The sequence below is a fragment of the Pecten maximus genome, chromosome 13, assembly GCF_902652985.1.
Source record: "Pecten maximus chromosome 13, xPecMax1.1, whole genome shotgun sequence".
NCBI classification, from domain to species: Eukaryota; Metazoa; Mollusca; class Bivalvia; order Pectinida; family Pectinidae; genus Pecten; species Pecten maximus.
In genome coordinates this window covers 29,106,304-29,119,873 of record NC_047027.1, presented here as the reverse complement: position 1 = coordinate 29,119,873, position 13,570 = coordinate 29,106,304, and the positions used below count along the sequence as shown (strand labels likewise).

Below are 13,570 nucleotides of genomic sequence, written 5' to 3'. Positions count from 1 at the left end.
ATAAATTCCATATCCAACACTCACTCGTTGTCTAACCTCTATATATCAAACCACAGCCAACACCATGTAAGCTCTACCTCCTACTAGGCGATACCGTTGGGTTAAATATTGTACACATGTCTACAAGGCCTTACTATTTCTCCCTTATCAACAACAAATAGGAGGGTACGCAGTGCGCCAGCTCAAATAGTTGTCGTTTTGACTGGTGTTCCTCGCTATCTGATAAGGTATGTGACTAAAATGTCTTTTCTATAACAGCAGTAAATATGAACGTATTTTTAATAATTTTAATACCCTCAAATGTAAACATGCAGATATCAAAATGTCCACTATAGCTATAGTTTATAGCCTACAAATATTGACAACATTAATATCATATGGACGCTGGCAGCTGTAGAATTAAAAAGAAATCATAACTGGTACGAGGTTGTAGTACTTTTGTTTGTCCTCGTAAATTTCAACTTAAGAATACAGCGTGAACATATTTCACAAGAAAATAATTTTAGATTGTAAAACTATAATACTGTGATACATCATTATAACCTTTTTGGGAATTGTCCAAATCAGATCATTATTTGGTGATCCATTATTGATTTTCTTCAGTCATCTGGGTTTTTTTATTGATAAAAAATGTAATCGGTTACTTGGTTACTGATTGATTGATGGTCGGTTGATAGTTGATTAACGGTTGCCGAGCGGAAAATTTGAAATTTTAGCTGAGAAAGTCGTAAGAGCTACACTGTTAAAGATCGTTTACAATTGAGATGTTGGGTCCGACAAATACATCATAATTACCTAATGCAGGAAAATCGACAATCAGGCATGATACCTGGTAGGTATCGTGATATGTGTATTCCAAGAGTGTCAATAATTGAAAATCATTGAACGTCCTCAACTGAAAAGGCTGATTATATCATTAATGCATATTTCACTTATAGGTTAAAATGCTTTGTATGTCCTTATTGCTTGTAAAAACACATCTCGATCTGGCTTGATTAAAGCTTCATTAACTGTATAGTGTAGCTGATTTGAGTTTTCCATTACCATGAATCGAATAATATAACATGTCTTGTATATAGTGTAATATATCTGGCCTATTGTATAATATAAAACCTTCTAGTTTACGAAAGAATAACCCAGGGAAGTTTTGGATAGGTGGAATGTGTCCTGATCAAATATTATGATGAAGAGCTTCCCTAATTTGTGACCAGCACAAACCACCAATATACGAAGATATTAATGATGAGTGAATAATGAAGTACATTAATTTTGTTCTTCTGTGTTTTATCATACACCCAATACCTACCTTTTGGTGATGCTGCTTATTGATATTTGTATTAGAGAATACTAGTTACATGTATGCGTTAATTTGTGAGATAACATGAAACACCTCAGTACACATTTACACTGTTAAGTATTGTAATGCACGTAGGTAACAAATCAAAAATGAGAATATTTCAGAAAAGGGCATCTGTTTATCGGCGAAACAAATATTATGGCATTATGGAGATACTGGAATGTCAAAATTATTATGTGCAAATCAACTTTTCAAATCAAGTAGGAAGCGCACACGTGGTTTCCAATATCTTGTTTGATTTAATTACTAGAAACATTGACAATAGTATGTATCCACAAGAAAACCTTCGATTTTAAAAAGGTTTACTTTGAAATAAAGTAATTTCCCATGTATGCCATAACAGAGTTATAATATTTACAGCGACAATTTGTATTTCCAAACAAAGCCATCGAGTACGATTTTTATAGAGACACAGCTTGTCAAACAAATCTCCCTACTTAACACAATGAAACGGTTGTTTGTGTAAGATATATGATCAACCGAAACTGTACAGATAAATCAAGGATAGATGACCATTTTGTTAGAATGATTCCCACTTTTTTCTTTGCCATTGTTTACTAGGTGTACTATTGTGTAATATACTATAATACCCTACTCTGAAGTATACGTTATGAAAAGGTAGATTCACAGAAATATGTTACATACATGTTTATTGGACTATGGAGAACGTCAAAGCTCCATTTGTATCGGATACGGCCTATATTTAATTCACATTTTAACTTTGGATAGTAACCTGTGTATATACGACTCGATACGATTCATTAAGTATTTTTTTCGTCATTCTATAATATTGATTGTCCAAACTGTCGAAACTGCACAGATGCTTAATTCAACCGCACACTCGCGCGTGTAATCGCATATCGCACAATTTTGCAAACGATGTCTGAAGGAAGTGCTGAGATATTTTGGTGCGTAGTTTGATTTTACAGCATTATTAAATCGCAACGTTACCCATTACTGTCATCGAATTATCAAATAATAAAACAAGAGTGATGTATCAATACAATGTTTATTAGTGTACTATTTTGAACACAGTAATAGATAAGAAAATGAATAACCCGGATCAAATATGTATACACATTCAATATAATTTAGTATACCTCATGTTTATAACAGTGCTTGTGATTAGCCGAATCGCAGCATGTGACCCGGAAATAAAACATCATATCTCGTTGAGCCACGTGAGCCAGTGAAATAAAACATCATATCTAACTGGAGCAAGATGTCGACACTAATATTCTGTTGCATGGAACAAACCTTCATATTACCCTGCATCCAGGGATTCAAATGCATAATGTTGCTAAGGGAAATTATTCAGAATGTATTATATGTATCCACATTCCACTTTTCAATTGATAATATGTTTCTATTTCAATACAAAAAAGAGATAATACGCAGAATTTAAAACACTCTGTGAAAACCAAACTGCATTGCTAGTGAAACTTGATTTCGTTTAAGTAGTAGATCGAAAACGCTGCAATGTTACTTGTATAATGTCTAAAAAGGATTTAAAAAAAATCCTTTAATAACAGGGAGTTGTACACACGGCGTTTATTTTAGAAATGTGTCAGTGTAGTATGTAATATTGTTTATCAATAACCTTTATCCCAATACAGAATTAGAAATAACAAGTTTACGTCACTTAAAGATAGTTATTTTATTGAGGCTAGCAATATTACAATTTTTTTTATTATTATTTTAATGAAATGTTTTATTCACCAAACATTATACATTATATACACATTATTTGCACAATGATTTGGTTTAAAGCACCACACAAGTTGAAAACGCCTTCAATTTCATAGCAATTCTTATTTTGTTTTAAACAAGTTCTGTAATTTTGCATATTCCATGGGGACAAGTAAAGATTGCATAAAATTATTACATATGAATATGCATGTGTAAAGTTTAATATGCAAAATACACGCATTCAATCAATTTTTCTTTAAGTCAACAATGTAACTAACAGCTTATTGAGCTTTATTGGAATATTCGTATCAACGTATGCTATTCTGAATTATTGGTTAAGCTTTCTCTTATTCTTCTGGTGCATAATTCCAGAATTGCACTAGACAAACTGTAGCACGTTTAAGACATGGTGGGTTCTTCTGTTTAAAGGGAGAGCAAAAAAACATTATATTAAATTAGATACATATATGATGCCAATAGTTTGCTAAGCTCTCCTGCATTTAAGGCTATTTTCAACAATTATTTGATTATACAAAATTGGTGCTTCTTTTTTTCCTCAAGCAATTTTACTCCAGCTTTTTTTAATGTATTTTTTTCGAACTTAGAGGGTAAAATATATGTTTAATACGATAATTATTTAATTGGTAGTGGTTTTGAAAGGACTGTCATTAGCATATACATGTCTGATAGAGCTACACTTTTTTCACGTTGACATTTCCGATGCAACTTTGAGCCCTGGATGACCAGGTGTATCAATTTCATTTATTTCTACACATTTTCGTCATAATTAATACGTTGTTATTTTTAACTGTGGATATTATTTTTAATTAAATGAATAATGTTCTCCCATTTTTTTTATGAGGCAGTGATTTCCAATGAGAAAATCTTTCTACATCCAATCCAGATAGTTTCAATTTTGTTAGAATTGCTTTTAACCCACATCGACCCCCCCCCCCCCCCCCCCCCCACACACACACACACACACACACATTTTTTAATTTTTTTTTAAATATGCCTATCTTCTTGAGGTGAACCTTCTTCATCCAAAGTAAGTGCAGAGTCGTCAGCTTGTCATTACGCACTAAATATACATAGCAACACAGATAAAAGTAACCACGTCCTGTATGCATTAACGATACAGGCCATTGCAACAATAGTATGATTGTTGTGATGAATCTTCACTTAGCGGAATACCTTTTTTATGCAAATGAGCATTACATTGACAGTACACACAGGCTACTGGCAGTGTTTATTCTATCATCACTGAGACTTATTCAAGCACGGTCGTCAGCAGGTTGAAGATGTTACTTTTCAATCTGTACACGATTCACATACTATGTAACGTGTGGTAAATCGCCTCTAAATGTTTTCACTTCAGTGTTGTTGTTTCCTCTTTCCGCCAATGGCTGTATTGACATATGTTTCTTTTTCACCTGAATAGAATAGATAGCACATCCTATTCTTGCTTCACTTAACATTTATACAGTATTATATAACAAGTTAAGATATTTATGTTTTGAATAACAGGAATATCATGTACAAAGATAAAAAACCATATATGATTTTGCATATATAATTGTCTTTGCAAATGCAATGGGAAATTATGATTCACTTCTTTGAATGTCAGATCGACAAAAACACAGTAACCTCTTGCGCGTATCCTACTTAACGAACATATAGTCAAAACACAAAAAAATGTCATTAAAATGCTATTCCGCTTATGATAAAACTTCCTTTTAACTCGTATACCCTTAATAAGTAAGCTTTTAAATCATTTCGAAAAACAAAACAAAGAAAAACAAATATTAAGACAGGGCCAAATATGGACAACGACTTACCAGCTGTTTGACTGTGAAGTTCCTCATAGACGTTTGAAGCGGTGCGTCCCTTCAACGACTCGTACTGTCTGTCACTGTAATACAAATATATAGTGCAACATAGTACAGTAACTGCACGAAGGGTCCGAGAAAAAAATAAAGCGAAAAACATCATCGTTCTTTTTACTTTAAAACAAGGCAAATGTCAATATTTACTTACCCGCCATTTCCTTCACTGACTGGATCGTTCTGGTAAACTAAAAGCACAAGAACAATGTGTAAAACATCAATTGGCATAAATAAACATGAAGGGAACAATGATAATTTATATATGCAGATGCTCTTGTCATATGTTAAAAAATAAAAAGGAAATAAGTGAAACACACCCATCGGTCTAACAGTTCTTACACACATAACACAAGGAGGTTACTATAGAAATGTAGTGATAGTTGCAACATAATGGCAATAATCAATAAAATATTACTATATTTTATTACATTGATAATACATTTTGTTAGATATGCATGTCCATGTGAACAGGACAATAAACAAAAGTAAAGAAAAATATGGGGTCATGATTTTGAATATGGATGTCATGTTATTTTCAAATTGACCAATATTTACTTAATACTGCACTCGCTGAAATAAAAAGCGTACATAGTTTTAAAATGTCACTATAAATTAACACATATCGACATGCCCAGTTCAGGCAATGCAAACAAAAGATGGTCTCACCATGGTGATGTCCTCCAAGTTCAGAGTAGACGGACGCCTTGGCAACGTCATTTGTATCGAGTTGGTCATATAAAGATCTGGATCAGATGTGAATGACATTTAATCAAATGTTCTAGTCATATATTTTAACAAACTTCCATTAAGTGGCCCACGGGGCCTGTATCGCTTACCAAAATAGTTCAGTGGTTATAAAAAGAACACTACTATTTATTGTTATTTGCAAAATGGTTTTTACTGTTTGGGATATGTCCCTGAGCTCCATGCAATATATTAAGCATTTTCCCCCGACAACTTTGACATTTTGTAGTCACATCGTTTAACAAGGTACATTTCAATCAAGAGGCCCACAGGGCCTATATCGCTCACTTTGATATATCAACGATGAAAAAGAAATCCTCTGTATAGTAATATCATAAATACTTCTCCAGTTTAGGATCTGTCACAATATGTCATATATTAAAGCTACTATTTCCCTTTAAATAACATTTAAATTTCCGAACGCTTGACATTTAAATAGTTAATAAAAATATACCATTTACATGTACATTGGTGTGACTCTTTTTTTGTTCTAAATTCATGTTTTCTAGGCTAATGTTGTCTGTGAACTTTTCGGATGTAATTGATAAGCGTGTTCATTTATTATAGCTTACCTTTCATTGTCCCTATGGGGTGTTCTGTCTGTAAATAGGATGGGACATATTTCATTTAACACAAACGCTCAAAATATATTAGAACCATAATCCCATTTTCCTTTAAACGCACATGACATACGTATGTTATCAACTAGAAACCAGGGGATCTATCTTTGATTTTAAATATGCGAACGGTTTGAATAATACGTATGATAAAAAGTGTTTTACGTATTAAATTACATGAAGTGTTTTCTGATGTTACCTCGTTCTGAGAGTTGAATATTCTGGAACTCTTTCTGTTTTGGAAGCTGCAACTTACTGAAAACAAAACGAATTGTTAATTATACTTATGGTCGTGTGAAAACAATGACATTTGATTTTGATATCTACAGGCAATGTCTTTAAGTCGTGCATTAATACAAAAGAAAAATATAACTCATATAACCATACTAAAACGACTCCTTATTTATAGGAAGTGCTAATGTGATATGTACACCACTATAAACAACGTTTCTTTCGTCCTAATGCGACTATGACTGTTTCGATGAAGAATTTCTCACATACTTCAATGGTGATGCATGGTTGCTAGGTATGGGACAAATTGATCGCGCACGGTGTAGGAAAAGACAGTTGAAACACGTTATGACTCCACCAACAATAGCGTACCGTCATCATTTTATGTAACGTAACCACGCCGCAAATTGACAACGTCTTCGATTTCGACGCACATTTTCATGATGGTTTGGTGAAAATATGCACATTACCTTAAAAGCTGATTACTTTTTTAATATGATGTACATTAACAAAATAATAAGATGCACTTTTACCGAGGACGGGTATATCTCAACCCCTGTGAAAGAGTGTCAATGGCCAGCGAAAAACTTGCATCCGGGTTTAGATATCCCTGTCCACGGAGCAGGCCCTTGTAAAATTATATATACAACAAAATACACATTTGTAAACGAGGTAATTTGTGATTATTTTCCAATTTGATAGATCCATAACTTTAGTAGCCGTAGTTATATAGAAAATAGTCATATAGAGTTAATCGATATAAATACGCCACATTTACTTACCTACAACACAGTTTTCTATTTCCTGCAAAAGATATTCAATAAACCATGACGCTAAAGGATATTAGGTTTCAATAGATTTCGATCAGAAAAGTTTTACCACATAGCTCCGAAAACATACATTTTGGAAGTTTTTCCAGTCAATATGTCCTAATGAAGTAGCCAATTTGTTGCGCCATCATCAATTCATGAAGTAACGTTATTGTAAATGTTATGACATGATCGTTTTTTGATTGGCAGAGGTTAGGAAAATCGCTCAAGAATATATCATATCAGTAACATGAAAACACATTTACGGGTAAATCCATTGGTTATCAGCATTAGTATGTGTGGAAAGTAAATACTTACGTCTAAAAATAATCTCGAGTCCAACTGTAAACAAAAGCGTGATTACTCCAGTGACCGCCAGGACAACTCCTGGTACATACATACTGTCAGTTCCACATGCTCTTGCATGTACCTGGGAAACTAATGAGACGGTTGTTACATGTATATTGATATCATCAGTGCTAGTTTAGTACTTTTCATTTTTTAAACAGCAGTTTCTTATGTAAGGCATTACTTCTACGTATCATTATATAACATAAACCTGCAATGATTTTTTATTACTATTATATTTTACTATATGCAAAAATTCGAAATAATGAAAACACCACATAATTTTATGATTAATTTAATTAACATTCACCTGAAGATTTCACATTCCTAATTCGTAAATTAGACATAAAGGCATCCTGTAGACAAATTCAGAAACACTTCTAATAGAACAATAGAATAGTATTTGTTTTTTTTTCAAAGCAATACCACACCATTGGTAAATATTATATTTTCTTTGACCAATATAATCTACATGTATATATGTTCTGTTTGCGTTTTATTCTGATGATTTGTTGTCGGTACAGTTTTCATTTTGCTGACTATTTCATTGTTATTTCTTAGGAATACTCGTAAATGGACGTATTCAATATAGGTTTTAAATTTGCTATCTGTACTTCAACACATATTCTTAATTGTTTTTAGGATCGAAAATTGTATGTTTAATTATTCAAACACATATAGTAACATCAGAGCAAAGGTCTCGGTAATTTTCGATGGTTTGTCTTGAAAAATAGCAATGACGCATTGATCGGTATACAATAAATAAATAAATAAATTAATTAATTAATATAATCAAAAAAGATCGACATGAGTTTTTCCGGGCTAGGAATGGGGCATATACAGCTGGAAATCAAGTAAACCAAAGGGAAAATATATATGTAGTTTCTGATAAATGAAGGTAAAAGAACAATAACTGTAAACATGAAATGATGCTTGGCAACAATCGCAAATACACGATTAATCCTTAATCAGATATGACATGTGTAATACTAATCGTTGATGAACATGTCCCGTCTTGTTTGTACAAGTATTTGTTTCTTTCTAACAAAAGGCACGGGTACCATGTTTAAGAGATAGTACGTTGTTTTGAGCGGCTGTACTGGCAATAAGAACATCAAATTTGGTTTGAACTCGAGACCGATAGGAATAGGAACGAAAACAACGTACTATCCCCATTCTAACACGTTTACTATCGCATATATTTAGAAACATTGTTTTACATCGATACAAGTACGCTGTAAATTTCTCTGTGATTTCCGCTAGTGACGTATCATACTGTAGCGGACTGACCAATCAGAAAGAAGCTTTCAAAGTCGGTCATTTGGCCACGCCCATAATCGTGAGAGTTCGATCTGTATGTTGACGAAGCGGTGTTTTTGGATTGTTGTGAAAGTTCTGACACCGAAGATTGAAATTAATATTTGGATTTACTCTGCAGTATGCGTAGCGATATATGCGTTCCGACAAAATCAGTGTGCATGTGTTTTTATAGGCCCAATCGTTATGTCAAGGTGTTTGCACTTGTTCCATTTCATTTCGAATATTTAACTTGACTGGATGCCTTCAAACGGACGGAATGAACGCTTCAATCAATAAATGACGGTAAGAACAATAACTACTGTATTTGTTTAATTCATTCAACAAAATAATTTCCATTAGGTACTCTACAATACTTTCTGTCCATGTGTTTGCTACGTGGTTATAAGCTTAGCCCTACCCTACCCCTGACATATTTAACCAAAAAACGTTCCTAGAAATACAAAAAATGTAAGAACAGTAACTTTTGGTGAATATAGAGTATTCTTTTTTAACAAATTAATAGTTCAACTATAACAATTATAGATAATGAAAGTTGAACTATGAATTGCAACTTGTCCTGTGAGTTTTTGAGAGTTCTTATGAAAGATAAGTTGACTTGCTTGAGTGACGTCAGACGACTGAGGGCAATGTCGTTTATTTTGCTGTTGAGTCTGACGAACCAGCTGATCGTGAATGGGGATTGTTGGTGAACGTTTGTTCAGGAAGTTAAATCGAGCAGGATTGTTTCTGATTAACACTAGGTCTAGCTTGGAGAATGTCACAGTATTGCCATTTTGCGACTCCGAACTGTCATTAAAATGCTTCAGTGACCAATCATTACGGTGACCTGAAATTATCATAATAGCCTTTGACTCTACTCCCGCGTGCGACAAAACAGTTATTGATGTAGCCCTAACCCAATGGTTGGTATAGATGTTGTTTAGGGATGTGGAAACTGTTTTCATTATAATCCTAAATGTTGCCGAGTTAATTTCGCTATCAGGCGACTTGACGCCATACTGTTTCGATTAGAAACGGGGCGTGGCTTGATCTCGATTGGCGGGGCTTAACGCGATCGATCATGGTTCTATCGCAGATTAGAACATGGTCCATATCCAATCAAATACGCGTTGCAAACGAATCGTGTTTCAATTAATATTATTCCTTGATGAACATGCCCCGTCTTGTTTGTACAGTTATTTGTTTCCTTCTAAAAATGGCACGGGTATCATTTCGTGTAATAGGAAAATTGATTAAATACAATACCTTGTGTTGTACAGTTGACGTCACGTTCAATAGTTGAGTTTCCAAATTTGTTCACAGCAAACACCACGAAGAAATACTGTGTACCGGCAGTAAGGCCAGATATAGAAATGTTGGCAGTTCGGTGTTGTCCTGGGTCGGGGGTATCAAGCTTTCTGTCTATATCAAATATGTCTTGTGTTCGGGTTCTTTTTCCGACCACAAAAGTTTGGTTAGATCCTCCATTGAAAGCCGATCTCCAGATCAGAATCGCTCGGTCTGAGTCAGGACAAATAGCTATGCCTTCGTAAGGAGGGTTTGGTTTATCTGAAAACAAGAATGATGCCATAAAGTTCGTGTAGGAAATGTCCTTCAGTAAAAAATACACAATATCTTGTCTTATCTGACAAATCGAACATATTGAAAACAAAATCAACATGACGTAATATATCAAGATATACGTAATTAAAAAAAAACAACAAAAAAACAAAACAAAAAAACAACTTCATGATGAAAAAAAATGCACTCGAATAATTTGGTTCAATTCATTTTCCATGTTTGTTCATAATACGTTCATATAGATATTATCAAATAGATATTTGTATGCACACATGTGCTGATCTAAACATGCTGCGAGAGTCCCTAAGCTGTTTGTCGACTGTTGATAACATCTCTTTGCCTTATGGGAAGGAAAAGCTTATTTTTATCATATTGGCCTTTTTGATCAATTTTCCTAGTATACGTCTCATTTTTGTCATTTTTTAATTAGATAAGGCTTTCCAACAGGCCATGATTACAGATGGCTATGTTTCCGTTGGTATGATTTGGGCCGTACCAGTTTGAATAAAAGTCTATTTAAGTCGATTGACGTGACGGAGTTCCCTTCCTTTTTGTTATCACAATATACACCACTGCCATATCATAGTTTTGTCCTTTTTTTCAAAATTAACACTTTATATTCAAGCTTCTGTGGCTGGAGCTATCTATAAGTATTCTGTCGGTTTATAACCTGAATATAGGTACCTAATCATGAAATATTTATACGGCGTTTTTATTCTCTCTGATTTCCCCTACTTTCTGGAAGAAACTTTATACATAGCCGTAACATTTCAAACGGAAAATATCCCTTTGAGACGCGCCACGGTGTTTACCTATTACACATCATTTTTTAAACATGATACGCTGTAATAATTCGTTTTAAGATGCAAAGTATGTAAAATGCATTTATGTTTATGGTCGCAAGTTAAGATGAAGTTTTTTTTTTATTTTCCGATAGCTTAACCTCATGAAAGATATATCGTATTCTTCATACCCATCATTTGATGTTTTTTTACTGTTCGTTGACACTATTACAAGCGTGAAGTATGATTATATGCGACACATCGCTGTGTGCAGTCAAATGAGCTTACATGTATCACTTTGTGTCTTTTTCCTGTTACTAAAGTCTTGGCAGTAACCGGGTGTATGTTAATGTTGTATGTAACACAGGAACGATCAAAACAAAAATGAATTTTGTCGCATAATACTGAAATGGTCAAAAGGCAAAAAATGTGGTTTGTTTCATAAGATACATTAATCTATTGCTTAAATGAAATATGGACACGTTTGGATGTCAATCATTCGCATAGATATACATCATCGGATGTGTTGTCGACGGTAACCATATTCCACGGTAAATGACATATCTATAGAGCCCTGTCACACCTGATAGCAACCTTTTTTAGCAGTTAAATTTTTTTTTATTTTCTTATTTATTCATTTATTTATGTATATATTTATTTATTATCTTTGAGAACTTAAATCAAGCCTCCTAATATATGCGCGACATGGTTTAAATCTTACCCTGTTCTTCAACTAAAAAGCTGATCCGTCCACTTCCCTGACTGTTTGTGGCCGTGACAGTATATGTTCCGTACTGGTGTTTCTGCATGTATTTACGTATCCCCATCGACAAAGCAGACAGGTTCATCCCGTCAAAGGAATTCCGGATAATGAAATTGCCTGTTCCATTTATAAGTTCAGTTCTAGTTGCATTAACGGCGTTTTGATACGTCCAAATGAAACTTGGTTCTGTATTAGCTAGGAACATAGCAGTAAGAGTGAAGCCTTCTGACGTAGTTAAACCAAACTTATACTTATTATTTACTCTGGGATCTTCACGTGGCTTACCTAAAAAAGCAATTCAAAAGATAAGAGTAACATAAATAATATTGCTAGAATCAGATAAATAATTCATAAACAAGCGATGTTTTGTTCATGCCGTGTTTGCTATGGTAATATAGATGTCCCTTTGAATGTATCCATCATAAACAAACGGCATTCAAATGCAATCCATTTTTGTACGATAGCATTTCATGTGAAAAAAAAACCTCGTTTATGTTCCGTATATCCTGATGAAGTACTAAACCAACTGAATGTTTCAATCGCGTCGTCCTGGCACTTAGGGGGCATTGTAGAATTGATAATTTTGTGATCTGACGTTAAATCTAACTATATAAGCGGTAACAGTGTATGATGCTTTTGATAATTGTTGTAGAATATGCGTAGAAATTAAGATTAAATCACCAAAGTCTTTTTCATTCCCAAGTGGTATAATACAGTATCGAGATAGCCATTTGAATTCAGTTTGTTTCTACATAGTATGTAAAAAGCTTTTCCCGCGAAAGTAATTAAGATTTATAAGTTGGAATAGTTTTCCATATACACATACAATTTGAAACCATGCGTACGGAAATGAGGAATATAATTACATTTTAAAATTATTTAATATAATAAAAACGCCTTAGTTGGTAACGGTTGATTTTGATTGTCTATAAATATGTGTGAATTATAAATATGCTCTAAATTATAAACAGTTGCGTACCACCTCCCCTTCCCCGCAACGGCGTAACAATGCGAACTTTTACAAACCCTTCTATCTTAAACAATAATGAAGCGGATTGGCCTATTAGGATTTTGGGAAGCTATCACTTGTACATTTTGTGTAGTATAAAAGAAAAAAAAACTTTCAGATTTAAACCGAGGTGCCACTTACAAAGAACGTTGACCGGTATATCCCTGGTAACCGCTGTATTAGAGACACTGTTTTTGACAGAACAGGTGTAGAGTCCGGTGTCCAGACAGTCAGCGTTAGTTAGGGTGTAAGTACTCTCCAGGACGTCTGGGGTGGTCAGTAGAACTGTGTTGTTGGCTTTATAGAACCACTGTATTGTGGACGGCGGGAAACTCTCCACCGAACACACCAGAGATATGCTGTTACCTTCTGTCAGATTTCCGTCTCCTGTTTTGAAGTTCAGATTCGTTATACTTGGAGAAACTGAAAAACAAAATACACATATATGTCTTATA

General features: G+C 34.0%; 1 protein-coding gene across 1 annotated transcript; it reads right to left on the bottom strand.

The window, feature by feature from the left end:
• Positions 1–4,241: 4,241 nt before the first annotated feature.
• On the bottom strand, positions 4,242–12,372 carry LOC117341318. Its single transcript, XM_033903171.1, has 10 exons — positions 12,065–12,372; positions 10,247–10,549; positions 7,652–7,771; positions 7,307–7,328; positions 6,493–6,548; positions 6,249–6,276; positions 5,599–5,675; positions 5,084–5,120; positions 4,885–4,958; positions 4,242–4,479 (listed from the first exon to the last, which is right to left on the bottom strand). The coding sequence occupies exons 1-10, from the start codon at positions 12,309–12,311 to the stop codon at positions 4,421–4,423; spliced, it is 1,023 nt and encodes a 340-aa protein (XP_033759062.1). The 5' UTR covers positions 12,312–12,372; the 3' UTR covers positions 4,242–4,420.
• Between the last annotated feature and the right edge of the window lie 1,198 nt (positions 12,373–13,570).

What these genes read in the sequence shown, in the direction of transcription:
- LOC117341318 (XM_033903171.1), bottom strand. Translation starts at nt 12,311, where the DNA reads ATGTTCCTAGCTAATACAGAACCAAGTTTCATTTGGACGTATCAAAAC. An exon ending in CCCCATAGGGACAATGAAAG is followed by an intron (nt 5,676 to 6,248) that starts GTAAGCTATAAT and finishes CATCTGATCCAG; the next exon opens with ATCTTTATATGACCAACTCG. An exon ending in ACTTGGAGGACATCACCATG is followed by an intron (nt 5,121 to 5,598) that starts GTGAGACCATCT and finishes TTGTGCTTTTAG; the next exon opens with TTTACCAGAACGATCCAGTC.